This window comes from Spinacia oleracea, chromosome 4 (genome assembly GCF_020520425.1).
Source record: "Spinacia oleracea cultivar Varoflay chromosome 4, BTI_SOV_V1, whole genome shotgun sequence".
NCBI classification, from domain to species: Eukaryota; Viridiplantae; Streptophyta; class Magnoliopsida; order Caryophyllales; family Amaranthaceae; genus Spinacia; species Spinacia oleracea.
In genome coordinates, this window is record NC_079490.1 from 75,324,326 (window position 1) to 75,341,515 (window position 17,190).

General features: G+C 37.9%; 2 protein-coding genes and 1 long non-coding RNA gene across 3 annotated transcripts; 2 read left to right on the forward strand and 1 right to left on the reverse strand.

The window, feature by feature from the left end:
• The first annotated feature begins 6,715 nt into the window (after nt 1-6,715).
• On the forward strand, nt 6,716-9,202 carry LOC110796513 (probable ribose-5-phosphate isomerase 3, chloroplastic). The gene is made up of 2 exons (XM_022001574.2): nt 6,716-7,573; nt 8,670-9,202. Exons 1-2 carry the CDS (start codon nt 6,947-6,949, stop codon nt 8,910-8,912), a joined length of 870 nt encoding a protein of 289 aa, XP_021857266.1. The 5' UTR covers nt 6,716-6,946; the 3' UTR covers nt 8,913-9,202.
• A 433-nt stretch (nt 9,203-9,635) lies between these two features.
• On the reverse strand, nt 9,636-11,869 carry LOC110796515 (uncharacterized). The gene is made up of 6 exons (XM_022001576.2): nt 11,730-11,869; nt 11,456-11,617; nt 10,815-10,898; nt 10,588-10,713; nt 10,391-10,498; nt 9,636-9,863 (listed from the first exon to the last, which is right to left on the reverse strand). The coding sequence occupies exons 1-6, from the start codon at nt 11,803-11,805 to the stop codon at nt 9,796-9,798; spliced, it is 624 nt and encodes a 207-aa protein (XP_021857268.1). The 5' UTR covers nt 11,806-11,869; the 3' UTR covers nt 9,636-9,795.
• A 2,514-nt stretch (nt 11,870-14,383) lies between these two features.
• On the forward strand, nt 14,384-16,960 carry LOC110796526 (uncharacterized). The gene is made up of 5 exons (XR_002535612.2): nt 14,384-14,514; nt 14,940-15,006; nt 15,101-15,195; nt 15,471-15,635; nt 16,655-16,960. It is a non-coding gene; the product is annotated as an uncharacterized lncRNA (long non-coding RNA).
• The last annotated feature ends 230 nt before the right edge of the window (nt 16,961-17,190 follow it).

Sequence of the window (17,190 nt, forward strand, 5' to 3'; positions counted from 1 at the left end):
CCCACACGGTATCGGGCGGTGGACGCACAGTCAGCTTCTTCTTCCAACCCCAACGACGACCGGTAGGGTACTGCAAAGGCCTCTGCCCCTTTCGGGGAGCCAGCCAAGGCAAGTGCTCAAAAGCCCACAGCTACAAAAGGAAAAGACAATAATACGTCAAAAAAGAAGAGGCCTGGTAAAAGCGAGAAAAACAAAAGAAAGGCTAGGCACATACCTCGATCAAACGCGGCACTCCCGCCAATGTAATGACAAAGTGACGTCTACTCGGGTCCGAGTCGCGCACCGCCAAACTCATCTGGCCGACGAGCGTCGCGTAGCCCAAATCGCCCCAGCGATAGTCACCCAGCGTAGACACGTCCTCCACCATGCCTATCCACCTCGGGTCAAAGGTGTCAGTCGGACCCGATAGAAAAGTGGAAGTAATGAAATGGAGGTAGAACAGCCGAGCCTGTCTCGAAGACGACTCCTCTACCCCATGCTCCAAGGCCCACATCAGGTCAGCGAAAGGTATCCCACGGGGCTGGTACAAAGGCAATCTCATGCCCATCCACGAGCCCAGGAGCCTGGTACCCTGAGCAACGGTCGGCGGTGGGCCATCCGACCTCAGACGAACGGGGTTCCCTGTAAAGGTCAAGCCGTCAAAGCCGTGTAGTCCTCGGGAGTAATCGTCATCTCACCCCAAGGAAAATGGAAAGTGTTGGTGGTATCCCACCACCACCTCATGAACGACCGCAGAAAGGACAGGGAGATGTTAAGCCGCAGTATCTCCCAGAAGGTCTCGACCACCGGAAACAGTGAGCTCGCCCTCACCAAAGCCTGGGCGTCCGAGCTCAGGAAACCAAAAACAGTCTCGCTCGTCGCTGCACCGTAGCCGCGAACCGTAGTCTCCCTCCTCGCGTGAAGGCGGGAAGTCACGTGGTGCTCTAGGTCGTAGTGCAGGTCCCGACCGTCGTAGAGCTCAGGACCCACCCATAGGGGTCCCGCGCCAGTAGACTGACGCGTCATGCGACGCTCCTCGTGGCCACCAGAAGGAGGTGACGACTCGTCATACATGCTGATCAATAATACAATAAGGCATTATACCTTTAACAAAACTGGCACTCACACCAATCACTAAAGGAGTGCATTCCACTCATAAAATGGAGTCATACAATTTTTGTTCCCTAAGACATGATACTAAGTTCATATTGAGCAAAAATTCCCTAAGTAAAAAATTTTAATTAACTCCAACAAAATGAAAATTCTTCCATAATTTGTCATTCATGAATTGTGAGGAACGCAAGCAATATACCAAAAACACCTACATTGTAAGAAAACACTAGAGTCGTAGGTATACTTGGGGGCTAGTATAAAAATGCCCAAATTCAACAAGAATCAACATACTTGCGAAAATTAACATGCCCAAACTAATTAACATGTTATGCTATGTAGAACATTTCCAACTATCTAATTGAAGGAAAGGGGCACAAAATCAAAAACCCCCAAATCAATTTCATGCATAAAAATATTTGACAAAAGTATTGAAATTGACAAAAAATAGCTCAAAATTACTGAAAATTACTTACATTGGGAAGATTAGGAAGTGATTTGGAGTAGAATTCGTGAAGAAAAGTGAAGAAAACGAGCAAAAATAAGTAGAATGAAATGAAGAGTAAGAACGAAAATGGCGGAAATGAGAAGAAAAAGAAGACGGTCGCGTCTTTTAAAGACCGTCCTCCCCTTCGCATTTTCAACGCCCAGCACTGGGCGTTAGAAATTCTCGCGCCCAGAGCTGGGCGCTGAAAGTGCTTCCCAAACAGCGAATATTCGCTGTCGGGCACGCACAATCCCCTATTTGTGTAAAATATCCGTTATCTTGATATTTCTTTCCCAAAAACGGTACTTTGCAATATCGTTAACACAAAAAATATATACACAGTGTGGGCCCACTTATAGGACACACCTAATCAGGAAATATTGCGACCCACCAACAGGTCGTAATCACAAAAGCCCTTCCACATAGGCAAAATGAAAAGAAAGTAAGAAATTCAAAATGGGCTCGCCCACCTTCAACGGGCGGGGTCTGCGTCACTAGCCGCGCAGGTCCTCAGTTTTCGAAAAATAAAGTCTTCAAATTCAAAATAGGCTCGCCATCTTTAGCCGGCGGGGTCTACGTCACAAACTGCGTAGGTCCTTATCTTCAAATTTCAAAAACAGATTCGTCCACTTCTATCGGACGGGGTGTCCACCCTTAGCGGACAGGCTCGCCATCTTTAGCCGGCGGGGTCTGCGTCACTAACCGCACAGGTCCTTAGTCGCTGCAGCGATAACCTTTATCGGTTTTCCCTTTTTCCAAAAATTAAAGGATCGGTTTTCCCTTTTTCCAAAAATTAAAGGATTGGTTTTCCGTTTTTCCAAAAAAGAACGATGTGATTGATTTTCCCTTTTTTCCAAAAATTAAAGGATTGGTTTTCCGTTTTTCCAAAAAAGAACGATGTGCTGGATTTTCCTTCGTTTTACGTCCCATAAAAACAAGGGGGTTTTCTCGTTTAACTAGCCTTGAAAATGAGAATCTTTAAAAACATTTTTACCTCGTGGTTGGGCTTGGCCAGGCCCAATTACACTTTATAGCTTTGATTTCGAAAACATCTGTAGCTACTCCCAATGACAAAGTGAGGGAGTTTCTACACTTCTTTAGATCCTTCCAATGACAAAGTGAGGAAGTTTCTATACTATCCGTTGACAAATCCCAATGACACGTGAGGGATATGTCGACACTCCAAGTGATGACCCTTAAATCAAATGTTATCACTCGGTGGCTCGTGAGACCCTCGCAAAAACAGGTCACCATGGCTTGTGTGGCGCACTCCGTCTAGTACTTTGACCATCGTCTTATTCCAAGACTCAGTCAAAGTGGGGGCTAACTGTAGACACCTACTTTTGTCCCCATTCCCGAAAGGGAAGGTTCGATGATGAAAACGTAAATCTCCACTTGACAACCCATCTCCTATAAAATAACGAATCTCAATTCCCCTTTTCATTTCACCCGAAATCTGCTATTTATAGAAACCTGCTATTTATAGAAACCTGCTATTTATAGAAACCTGCTAAAAATAGTAACTGCCGTAATGGGTAGTTGTTAAAAGTGGCAAGTCATAAAAGATAGAAACCTGTCAGAATTAGGTGTTGCACTCCAACATAAATCCTAAATGAGATAGAAATTGAGAGAGAATCCTATTCCTAATATGATTCGAAAGTAAGAGTCACGTATTAATTAAAATCCTAACGAGCCTAGAGTTCGTAACGGGCCCAGACGCATCCCGTCACAAGGTTAATACGCACTAAAGGACTCAATTAAATCTCAAATACTCCGGATTCTAGGAATCCGAATCTGACTAAGGAAAACAGCCCATACCCTATTTTCAACGCCTGGCTCTGGGTGCCGAAATCTTCCGCGCCCAGGCCTGGGCGCTGAAAATACCTGGTACGTGTTTTTTCCTAATTCCTCGTGGATTAGAATTTTGCAATTCTATCTTTCCACGAACTCTTTTCTATAAATAGGGCCTTAAGTTCGACGTGAAAAGAACACACAACACACAATTATATTCTGAGTATTGACTCTAAACCCCTAAGCCTAAGCCTCACGCTGCAAAACTGATCACGCGTTCTGTCGCAATCGATCCATAAATCGAACATAACGTATCCCGTCCCATAATTTGAGATTCGTTAAATAAAAAGGAGAAATAGCAAAGTCAAAGTGGTTAGTTTTCTGAGAACCGTGACGCACCTCTCAAGGGTGCGTCGTAATGTGTTCCTTTTCCATGGTTTAATTGCTTTCCTCGCCCTTTTATGAACTGTTAAACTAACTAAAATCTGATTGTTCGATCATGCTTAATAAATATGATATTTTTGGGAAATTGGATTATCATGCTAGGTCCCTTAAAACAATCTAAATCAGATAATCGCGCTCGATCTAGTACTATATGTTGCATATTATTAAAATCGACTCAAATTAGTTTAATAGTTAACGCATGTCCCTTCAATTATTTATGCTGAGCTAGTAAGGATATCCTGCCTCTGGAGTTATCGAAGAGCGAGTACTCCTCTCGGTAGTTACAGTCCCCCGAACCCTCAATCTCTACCCTGCGGGTGTACGTTGAGCGATCCCCACCACCAGGGATCACAAGGGAACCTACGGCTGTCGTGGTCAAACATAATTGCACTCCCTTTATGTCACGATAACCGGGTTTTGTCTGTTTTTCTCATTGTCGTTAAAAACTGAATGGCGACTCCTATATTACTAGTCAATTGGGTGTAAACTAACAGGAAATCCAATTACACTTGATTTGACAAAAAGAAGCGTCACACCCACGAGGGACGAGGTCACGCATTAGCCTCGTGCTTTTTCGACCCCCTCACACTTGGTCTTTCCCTCAAAAAAAATTCCTCTCTCCATTGTCAACACCAACCATAGCTCCATCCTCACAACCACCTCCATCCTCGCAGGACCAACGAATTAAAGGAAAGAGAACGCAGCCATGCCGCCACCACCAAACCCCACTACCGCCATACCGCCACCACCAAACCCCACTACCGCCATACCGCCACCACCAAACCCCACTACCGCCATACCGCCACCACCAAACCCCACTCCCCCTTTCTCACCTGCGACGTTTCCCTCCCCCGCACTTCCCCCACCTTAGGCCCTGTTCTTTTTGGCTAATTTCAGTTTCAGGACTTATTTGGCAGTTCAGTTCAGGAGCATTCAGTTCAGTTTAGTTCAGGAGCATTAAGTTCAGTTCAGTTCAAGTCAGTTCAGTCAGTTCAGTTTAATTCAATTCAATTTAACTTAATAATAATAATATTATTATTATTATTATTATTATTATTATTATTATTATTATTATTTATATTTATATTATTTTATTACTTATTACTTATTATTTATATTTATATTATTATATTACTTATTATTTATATTTATATTATTATATTACTTACTCCCTCTGTCCCAGAATACTCGCACCGGTTCGAGTCGACACGCTTGCCAATGCACAACTTTGACCACCAATATCTTTAACTACATATTATAAAAACTTATGAAATATTAATATTTTGAAAATATATGTTAAGATGAAGCTAACAATATATTACGAAGTATATGCTAACTTTTGTTTTCATATACTAGAAATAAAATAGGGTCAAAGTGAATTATGTGAATAGTGCAAAAAGTCAAACCGGTGCGTGTATTCCGGGCCGGAGGGAGTATTATTTATATTTATTTTTATATTATTATTATTATTATTATTATTATTTATTATTATTAAATTAATATAATTTATTATTTCTAATTTATTATTATTTTTATTAATTAATTACGGATTATTAGTTATTAATTATTTATTTATTAGTTATTAATTATGAATTATTATTAATATTAATATTTAACATTTATTATAATTATTTAGTAATCAATTACAGATTATTTTTATTTATTATATACTGTAGTTATTTAGTTATTAATTATTCTTTAGCTATTAATTATTCTTTAGTTATTAATTAACATTTTTATTATTATTTTGTAATTAACTAGTTATTATTTATTATTTATTTCGGTATTATTCTGTTAAGTTAAGTTCAATTAAGTTCAGTTCAGTTCAGTTCAGCTCTAAAGAACAGGGCTTAATCACTGCTCCCCACTGCTGTTGCCACCACCAAACCCGCGTTTCCCTCCCCCGCACTTCCCCCACCTTCCTCACTCCCCACTGCCGCCGCCACCAAACCCCACTCCCCCTTTCTCGCCGCGTCGTTGCCCTCCCCCGCACTCCCCCCTCCGTTACGGTCAAGGCAACTAGAAGCAATGTTAGATTGAAAACCCCCATTGCTGATTTGGGGATAAATAAATTAAAGTTAAAGTTAAAGTTAAAGTTAACGGAAAATAGTTATTTTGGGCATTTTGTGTATTTATACTAAACCTCATGGGTATTTGGTGAATTCTGAAAAGTTTAGGGGTATTTGGTGCATTAAGACAAATCTTATGGGCATTTCATGAAAAATCCGTTATTTTAATCATTAGGCCATTTTTTGGAAATGCCCCGTGTTATTTTATCTCTCTCCTCTTTTGCCGTCCACTGCTTAACCATTTTCCACAATTCAACACCACCATCCTCCATCTTCGACAAGTGGAGACCAATCTCATCCTCCAATGCATCTTTGCCGAGCACACCAAACCCCAAACAACTAAATCCATTGTCTTTGAAAAATCCAGATCTGAAGTTAATAAATAATAATAACACGAAATCACCTCTTATTTTATGGGTTACAAATTACGACCATCCTTATCGAAGCACATTTTGAATGGGTAGTGGGTATTCAAGTTATGGGAGGAATTGTGTATGAATTTGCAGGTCGTGAAATTGAAGAAGTGTAATAAAACAAAAAAATATACTCCGTAACAACTAATACAATGTATAAGTAACACCAGCATAAAAAGTCAAGTAACATCAGTCAATAACCTTCTCCATAGTAGTTGCATGCTAGGAAGTTGCGCGCACATCACAACATCAATTTGATGGTATGGCTAATCTCATAAAAGACACCTTGTTACATATATTAGGATGACTTTTAACATTTTAATCTGACATTTACTCTGATGTACCCAAATACCATACATGTAAATAAAAATTTGGGAATAAAAGGTGATAAAATGGAACTGTAGAAATGATTTCCCCACCAAGAGTGGGATTGAATTAAAAAGGACAGAAATCCCTCCATTTTTGTCCATTGTCAACCACCAGTCCAGTAACCACCATCCCCCATAAAATATGAATCCAAAATCAATCTCGTGAAATTCACAAAATTAGATCATTAGATAGACAACTAGAGGAAGAGGACTTACCTCAAAACCCCACCTCTCATTTCTCTCACTCACTCAAACTCAAACTCAAACTCAAACTCAAACTCTCCAATGGCTTCCGCCGCTTTCTCTCTCCTCCCCTCCACCTCCTCCACCACCTTTAACCGCCATGCCACCACCAAACTCCTCAACCTCAAATTCCTCCACAACCACCGTAACAAACCCTTCTTCACCACCACAATCAAATCTCTCTCTTCTCCCTCCCCAACACCAGTCTTAACTCAAGACGATCTCAAGAAACTCGCCGCCGAAAAAGCCGTCGACTCCGTCAAATCCGGCATGGTTCTCGGTCTCGGAACCGGAAGTACTGCCGCATTTGCTGTCTCGCGAATCGGCGAGCTTCTCTCTGCCGGAAAACTGACCAACATCGTTGGAATTCCTACCTCGAAGCGGACCGCAGAGCAGGCGGCGTCTCTTGGAATTCCGCTCTCCGTTCTCGATGATCATCCTCGAATTGACCTCGCCATTGATGGCGCCGATGAGGTTGATCCTGATCTTAATCTGGTTAAGGGGCGCGGTGGGGCGCTCTTGAGAGAAAAGATGGTTGAAGCTGCTAGTGATAAATTTATTGTTGTTGTTGATGATACTAAGCTTGTTGATGGTTTGGGTGGTAGTCGTCTTGCTATGCCTGTTGAAGTTGTTCAATTTTGCTGGAAATATAATCTCAAGAGATTACAGGTATGTTTCTAACTTGATTTAGTTTTTGTTATACTTCCTTTTTTGAATTGTTTGTTGTTGGTCTATCAATGATGTAGCTGAGATTCGATTCGATTCGATTCAATGTAGAGGTTGTGTTCAAATAATGACTTTTCACCAATTAAGCTAGTACTTTGAATTGTAGCTTTGTGATTCAATTTAATGCTGTCTGAAGCTAAGTTCATGAAAATGATTTCTTGTTTAAGTTTGTATTTTTCGTGGATTTTCATTAGGAGTTTGTTGCTAATGCACCGACTGATTTTATAGTGTAGCTAGGAACGATGAGGGGAATAAAGGGGTAGTGTATGTTGAATGTAATGGCATACTTTATTGGAACTTAGAATAATGAAAATGTGGTCATGGAACCTCTTGGTCGGGCGATGGAAGCTCTAGCATTGAGCTCTGATTCGATTCTCAATTGTTCAAATAATATGATTTAATAGAGAGAATATTATTCATCATGTGGCTGTCTTGTCTGTATGTGTATTTGTGTGTGCTACATTCTTGGCTACAGATATGAGTCAACTGTTATAAATAAACCACAAATTAGAAATGAGCTGAGGGTCTGTTGCTGATCACATAATGCTTAAATCATTAGTGGTTGCGGACAACTTATAGTTGGAGTAAATTTATGCACATTTGCCCTTATCTTTTCCATACAGTATCTGTTGATACTTGTGTACTCCCTCCGTCCCGGAATGCTTGACCTGTTTTCCTTATCGGGCCGTCCATTAATACTTGACCTGTTTCTAAAAATGGAAATATTCTAACAATATTATATTATTTCTCACTCCACCTCTATTAACCCACCTATCCCCTACTCCATACAAAAAATAATTAAAAATTCAACCCCTACTCTCCCACAACCCCACCTCTTAACCCACCTCTCACTAACTACATTAAAATAATACCCCACTATCAACTACTACCTATTAAATTAAATAAGTCAATTCAAGTCTCTTAAACTCTGTGCCGGTCAAACCAGGTCGAGTGTTCCGGGACGGAGGGAGTATACTGGAGAGTTGCATTGAAAAGAAAAGATCTGTTTTTTTATATGCCTCTTTTTTCCCAATTGCAGGAGATCTTTAAGGAGCTGGGTTGTGAGGCAAAATTGAGAATGGAAGGGGATAGCAGTCCTTATGTGACTGACAACTCGAATTACATCGTGGATTTATACTTCCCGACCTCGATTAAGGATGCTGAAGCTGCAGGGAGAGAAATTTCGGCCTTGGAAGGCGTAGTAGAACATGGGTTGTTCTTGGGTATGGCTAGCGAAGTCATCATTGCTGGGAAAACTGGAGTTAGTGTGAAAACCAAGTGATTTTTGTTGGTTTGATTGGTTGACTTCCGGGTATGGAATAGTCTCCCTCTCCCCAGAATACCTACTTGTTTTTCATTTTTATATATGTTCTCTCTCACTTCATGTAATGTTTAGATGAGTTTCTGGGGTCTGGTTTGATATTTTTGCATCTGTTGTATCTGTTTATTGTTTTGATTTTAGCTAATTGTGTTATGAAGTGTAGATGAGGAATCAATGGCGAGATACAAGGATAACTTATTTAATTGTGTACATTACGCTCTGGTGCAATAAAATTTAGCAAGTTTGAAAAACATGCATTACTTCGTTGACTCTTTCTCTTATTTTCCTGCCGTCATATTAGATATTTCATTAGATTTCCTCATTCCCACCACTTCACCTTGAACTGGCTTTCTGGTTTTCATCTTCCTTAGATTATTTTACATGAAAGGAATTCACTTCTACTGAGCAAACTTTTTGTTGTCTTTCATACTATGTATGACTTATGGAAATAACATTTGTTAGTGGTTGTGACATGTTGAGGTGCAAATGTTCTGCTAAGTATCAATCAGTTTGTTGATGATTTGCAGAAGCTCCTGTCTTATATGACATTGGACATGTTTTAAATGACTACTGTAGTTGTAATATGTGGCCCATGTGATTGGATGCATTGAAAATTTTGGATATTACAAGCATACTAGTAAAGAACAATAACAACCATGTATCTCATGGTATTGTTTAGGGAGGTCCTAATATACATAGAAGACAGGTAAGAAACATTATTCTACTTTACTCGAATATGTATCCAAGTATTAGTATGGGATTTTTGATAGGTATCATAATCTAAAAGAAGAATTAGAAATCAGCGTATATTGTGGTGGTGAGCTCTGGTGGCTGAGAAACATCATTACCACAAAATTGCAGCCAGAAACATCATTGTGATAACTATCCAGTTGAGCTTCCATGACCGCATCCCTGAGATGGACGAGGAAAAAGTGGGAGTAAGGAAAAAATATACTAGTGTTTCTAGGAGTAAAGCTAGGGCCTTAATATAAGGCTTGACCTTTTTTTTGTTAGCACCTTTTAGCTGAATTTGATGAAGTTCTCTCTGAATAATTTTAATACTTTGTACTTCAGTTATTAGGATATCATTCAATGGATCATGTGCATTTTTTCAAGTTTATTCTCCTTCCATTCCTTGACAAGGTTCCTGTAAGGTTAATATATGAGGATGAGTTATACTACAGGGGTTGACCTAGTTTTTATGTCCATACCGCATTGTTCTATTAAATTTATAGGTAATACTACATAGATAACATTGGGTGACTAGTATTTTGGAACAATTAAAAGTTGAATAGATTATAAGGATTGGAAGGTATAGTATTTAGCTTTGCCAAAAACTACTGGGCATTTTCAGCTAGAAAATCCACTTGGAGGATTTTAACTTAGAAATTCAGGAGCGAAAGGGAAACTTCCTATTGTTTGGTTGATATTCAACTCACCATGGTTTCCGCTGCTTGAAGTCTGACTGATACTTGAAGTAGGACCTAATGTAACTGATGTTTTAGAAACATTTATTCCTAGCTTGGAGCAATCAGATCCGAGAGCACCTGCAAAACCAATTACCAAAAAAGCTAAAATAAGGTTTTTGCTATCTAACGTATGCAATTAGTTAAATCCATTCCTATAGAGCTCTTACAGTCGCTGTAACATGGAAAGTGTGATACGTTGAAGAGATTGTAGGCTCCTGGTTGACATTCACACATGTGCATGTAGTCTGACGAGTTTTTGCATGTCCCTTCGCCACAGTAGACCCAATTGCAAGCTAGAACATCAAAATCTCACTTGAGAAACTTTTTAATCAAGTGTATAGATCATTGGACAAATAGGATGTTGCTGATAATCTGGTATAATGGGTAGACTTACGATTAAAGACAGATACGTCAGATGAGTTTATGGGGATAGCTGGAAGCGGAGGAGCAGGTGGCATGCAGGAGTAGTTTATAGAACCTGTTCAAGATGTTCACTTTTACTTTGAGAAAGATCAACAAATTGCAATTCAAGCAGTTATATCACAGCAAGAAAAGGGTCATCTCTCTGCTTTTTCAAATTTGTTTAGCCTTTTCTTATTCTTGCAATTTCATAGGATTATGTGTTACTTATACTCTTGAATACTCTGATGCATTCAGCATTCAGCATTCAGCATTCAGCATTCAGCATTCAGCATTCAGCATTCAGCATTCAGCATTCAGCATTCAGCATTCAGCATTCACTCATTCAGTACAGATACTTCCTTACTTTGCCTTGTTGTACAATGATTGTGCTTTTTCCAATTTGGTATACGGAGTATTTCAAATCGTTTGGCCTAATTATTAAATATCTCTGCATGCTTTGAATGTTTATCTAGTACGGAGTACTCTTATATAACCTTTGTGAAAAATAATCAACTTCCTCCTTTTTCACCGTCTCTGTTTTTGTCTTTTCTCTTGAAAAGAGGAACTCATATGTGACTCTGTATGAAAGCTAATGATTGTGGAAGATGAACCCCCTTAAGAAGTGAAACTTACAATTTGGAATTATACATGGAAGAAATTGTAGATATTGTTCCTCGCTGTCTGTTAGGCGCGTTCTTCTCCAGCCAGAATCACATTCACATATGAAACCATGTGGTAAGTAGTCTGGTTTAGATTCACATGTGCCTTTCCCACAACTTACCTGACTGCATTTTTCTGTCATTATAAAAAAAAATCATCAGAAACACCAAATGTTATGTTTGGTTTACTGAGTTGAGTAAATTTGAGAAAGCTAGGCTCATACTCAACTGTAAGCAGAGGCGTTTACCTGAATCTCCGAAAGCAGTGATTGAAAGAAAGAATAAAAGTAGAACTGCAGATGCTGGGTGACTGGAGGTAGCCATTGATTATTCTGTAATTGAGGGAATACAAGTTAGATTTTGTTGGTTTATCGCTTAAGTTGCAGGTTGTATTTATAGGAAACCCAAGGGACCTGGGGCTGTTTGTAGGGGAAAGCTCTTGCTAAATACCGTTTTTTTTTTCTTTCATGGCAGGTATGTAAAAAGCTAAGTTGAAGCATTGTAGTAGGAGTATTCTTGTTTTCATCTCATTTCCTACCCCTTCCTTTCCGTCTTTGAAAACTCGAAAGAGGTGATGCAGGTGCTTCTAGCAGTTTGACGTTTTTTTCAAAGTTTTTCTAGTCTGATATTATGACTTCCATGGTACATTAATTTTTAAGGTTACATTGTATTTTCAAGAAAGTTTCTCGTCTTTCGTTGACAAAATTTCGTGAGCTTTTGATGTATTAGTACTGCATATTGTAAATTTGTTTCTATGAAGGTTTGCTATTGAATTTCTGTTATGTCGTTATTTGAGTTGACATGAAAACTGGTGGAGAAGTCAAAAATGACGATTTGAACATAAATGTAGACAGTAGTGGTACCTGCCCCCAACTTTTACTATTTCTTTTTTTTTAACTCCGCGTATTACTTCTTCCGTAATTATTTTTTATTACACCATTTGGGGTAAAGATTAAAAAACTTCAGACGAATAGTTAATTATTACGGAGTACGTCGTATTTCATTAGTTGTCAGTCGAAATGACGAAGAATTTAGGTGTGTGGTAACTTACTAAAAGACTCTTTAGTTATTTGGCACTTTGTTTTGAGGGGGAAGTATTCAAATTCTAGCATCTACTTCTACATCTACATCTACATGAGCTATAACAATAATGTGGACTTGATTCAAACGCAGAGACGTGTTGTAGCTAGAGGCTCCGAGTTCATTGATACTCTGTCCATATTGTGTCTTAACTATGCAACGAGCCAACGACCGAGAGAGGAGGCAGCGTTTTGTGTTGTGCGCTACTTGAAAACAAATCTCGGTCATGAGATTTTATTGCGAGGTGATAGTGATTTGAGTTTGGAGGGTTGGTGTTATTCACATTGGGCAAGTTGCTCTCTTACTAGGAGATCGCTAGGCGGGTGGTTTATGTTACTTGGTTAGTCACCCATTTCATGAAAGACCAAGAAACAATAGATTGTTTCTCGTTCATAACCAGAGGCGGGATACCGAAGAAAAGTTTTATTATATTTGAATTAAAGTGGTTGAAACAATTGTTTGGCGAGTTGGGAGTACATCTCGAGAAAGGAATGAGACTTTATGGTGATAGTCAATCTGCATTATATATAGCGTAGAATCTCATGAACGAAAAAAACATATTGAAGCAGATCAATCACAACTGGATTAATAGTACTTCATACGTTCCGACAAAGGTGTAGTAGGTGGACATTTTTACTAAATCTGTGGGAAAACTACCATTCAAATTTTTATTACACAAGTTGGGTTTTCGGGGTCTTTACGCTCCTTCAGGGGGGGTATTGCAATGTTATCTATATATTATATTATACTAAAAGAGAGGAAATCAATATGGTGATGACACATGTCACTCTATGATTCGCCTCTCTTATAAATTAAAAAAGTAATTAAAATTATTAATCTATATTTAAGCTGTCTTATTTAAGGAAAAATATGTACTAGAGAATATATTATTGTTTGCCAATATAAATTTTAAAGATTATGTTGATAATAAACATCCGGAGAATACTAAATAAAAATAGAAAATGTAAAAAATATGCATACGTATATATTCTATACAAACGTTATCTCTATTCTATAAAGGAACAGTTGAGGTCTTTTTAGTAACTACATTTTTCGTGTCCCTAAGCGAAAAGACCAAAATACCCCTTCTATTTTTCAATGGAGTTGAATTTCAAACGTAAGCCTGTAAACTTCCTCTCGCCATAATCTTTCTCTCTCCTCTAAGTTCCTCCCTCTGTGAAACCCTAAAACTTGAAGACTTCAATGGCATACATTCACGGAGGCGGCTAATGTCTCGGCTATTGCACCATGACTCCAGCACGACCCTGCAAATACGGAAGGGTTTCGACGGGTGGTCATCTTGGGGGATCTGGCTGTTCGATTTGCGAGTGGAGGTTGACGAAGCGTTTATGTCGCCTCAGATTTCCCTCTCTCTCTCCTCTCCCATGTCAACGGCAATTCATTTCTGCTATTTCATATATTATCAATTTGATTCCAACACTAAATCAGTTGAATTTCTAATTGCGATTCTAAAAATTGAAGATTTAAACTTGATATAAATGTGTAGGAGATGGTAAATTGGTAATCATGATATCAAAGTAGTTGCTGCTTATTATTTTAAGAACTTGATTCAACGGAATGTTCATGGAGAAGGTCGATCTGGCTTTTATAGTCAGGAATTTAAGGAGATGCTATTGAAAACTGGGCTTGGTATTGAACCCATTGAATTGAATTGTTTGATAATTTTTTCTCTAGGAAATTTGGGTTTGTTCTTAATTCGGAGTTGTTTGTGGGTGATGGGTTTTGTTTCGATAATTTGGAGATAGATGTAGAGCTCAAAACCCTAACAGAGGAATCTCTAGAGATTTATTTTCGTTTTGTGATTATTTTCAGGCATGTAGTTCTGCCATGGAAATTCCGCGACCTTCTACATGGAAATCGAAACATGGAAATCGAAGCCTTCCAAACACAAAAGTGGTGAATTACTGCAATTAAGTTTATGATCTGATTAAGGTGATAATCAATTAAAACGCAATATAGTTTAGTTTAATTTCTTGCATATTTCAGTTTAAGCGCACTGATTATGCTTTGTTAATTAGAACCCTATTAATTTCTTGATTCTTTAACCTTGGACTGTTTATGCTTTGTTTGAACTCTATTAATTTTTGGATTCTTTATTTTTGCACTGATTATGCTTTGTTAGAACTCTGTTAAGGGTTACAGTAATGTCGAATTTATCTTTATAGCCCAGACTCGAGAGTATGTGTATGAAATTGATAATTGTCCGAAATTTTAATTTGTTATTTCCGGTAATTCAAGGAGGCTCGATGCGTACATATCCGTTATAAAGCTAGGGAGATCGAGGGTTCATGATTTTTTTGTTTGATTTGGTTAAATCTTAGAAATTTGATAAGTTATCTACAATTTTTTTTTTCCAGCTGCAATGGTACGCTATGAAATAACATGAAATTTCCTTGGCCTTCAATTCCTGCAGTTACTATACCGGTGAGAATACAATTCTTTTACCTTTTGCATTACTTATGTAAGTGTGCGGTTAATCCTGTCGCTCTTCCCTGAACAAATTCAGTTACTTTTGTAGATTGGATATGATGAAGCAGGGTTGCCTATCGGTTACAATTTATCGGAAAACCTTAGGCTGAAGCAACATTAATTCACATGGCTTCTGCAGTCCAGGTAAACCTTCATGTTTTCAAGAACCCGTCTTGAAAAACTGTTACGGTCTTGCCATGATTTTACCAAAATAACTTTCTCATAATTGTCTCCTTCCAAATTTATCTCTGAACTTTTGAATTAATTTTTTGCTTTCTGATTTTTTGCGTGATTATTTTCTTACCTTTGGTGTATTTATAAGGTGAATAAATTGTTCAAAGGTGCACCATTGCAGCATCTTAAGAATGTCTCAAAATCTGACTCCAAAAATGACATCTTACTTCGGAATATGCTTACAGGTCGATCGGACTTGGGATAATCATGCACTGAGAGAACCAGCTTTAGTTGCTCACTTAAAGTAATCCAGGATTTTTGGCTACGTTATTGAGAAACCCAATTTCTTCACTTTTACTTGGTTGGCAAAATTAGAATCACATACATCTTGGAGCATTCTGCAACTACTGGTAAACAATTCCTCACTCACAACTCATTACCTTCCATTTGACAAAATTTATGACACGGAGGATTTTATTTGAATCAATGCAAACTTCACTTAGTAAAAGGGCTCCGTTCACTTATATCAAGCTGAAAGTTTAATTTTGACACGAGTGAACTATGATTTTGCCGGGTTAGTATTATTTACTGTATTTTGCCGTTCAATTTCCCAATTTCAATTTTTAATGGGTGATTAATAGTTGTGAATATATGTGGTTAAGTAAATAATAATAACTCAATTGGTTTAATTTATTTATATGAATGATTGAATATAGACAGAAAAGGGTTTACTACTTCACATTAGAATCCTTATGTAATAGAGATGTTTCTACATTATAATCCATCTTATTTAGATCACAAAACAATCTGAATTAGCAGATCATACAGTCTCTAATAACCAAGTAGAAGCAAAACAATTGGGCTGTTGAATTCAAATATGATCATCCTAAATTTATTTGTTGCTTAAAGCCTACTCTTAATCCCTAGGCCGTTGTTTCTGATGTTTACTGTTCAATTTTTTACTGCATATTTGTTTCAATCATTTGCTGATGATAATTTCGGATTTTAGCCTAATATAAAATCCAATCTAAAAATAAAATTGAATAATGTAAACAGTTTAGCCTTAATTTTACTACCATTTGCTTACATTGAGAATATTGTACATCATGTTGGACCTGATGATCATCCTTAATTTAGGCTAAACAGTAGGCTAAACAGTAGGCTAAACAGGTAACTAAAACGGAATATATCAGTACTTGGTTTTGTGACAATATGTTTCAATCCTATCTCTTCATGTTGCTAATCTAAACCTCAATTAAGGTTATCATTAAGCAAACTGATAGGTCGTGATTAAAAAATTCTATCTAATTCATCTTTGAACTCAGCAGAAACACATTGCGTGCATATCTGGCTTTAAATATTACAAAACAGAGAAGAGCAAGGTTTTATTTTGTAATTTTTATTCTTTCTTCCTCTGTCTTTTTTCAAGGTTCTCAAAAGGGACATTCCATGGGAGACATACATGATGACCAAGTTGATCACTGGGACAACCCTTCAACTTTTAAGGCGTTATGACAAGAAACCTGAGAACTAGAGAGCTTCCTTGCTGGATGATGTAATTTTTCATCTTTGCTTCTTTCTCGAAGTATAGGCTGTTGAAGAATTTTAGCTACAATCTTTTTGTCAAATGCATCCAGTGACACAAAATCTCTTTTAATTTTGTTGCGATCTGTCATGACCTACCCCGTTCCTAACCATATAATTTCTATTGAATGTTTGTATGATTATGTTCAACATAGATTCATAGAAGAGGCTTCATTACTCTGTTTCACTATGATTAACAAGCATGATTACTTTGTTTCACTATTTACTTTGTGAACAATGTTTTATCTAATATTTATATTTAGTGGTAGTAATACAATGTTAAGTTTTTATATAATTTCGCACGCATCGCGTGCATATAAGACTAGTGTATATAAGGTGAACTAAAATAATTACCGTTTACAATGAATATTCTGTGAAATA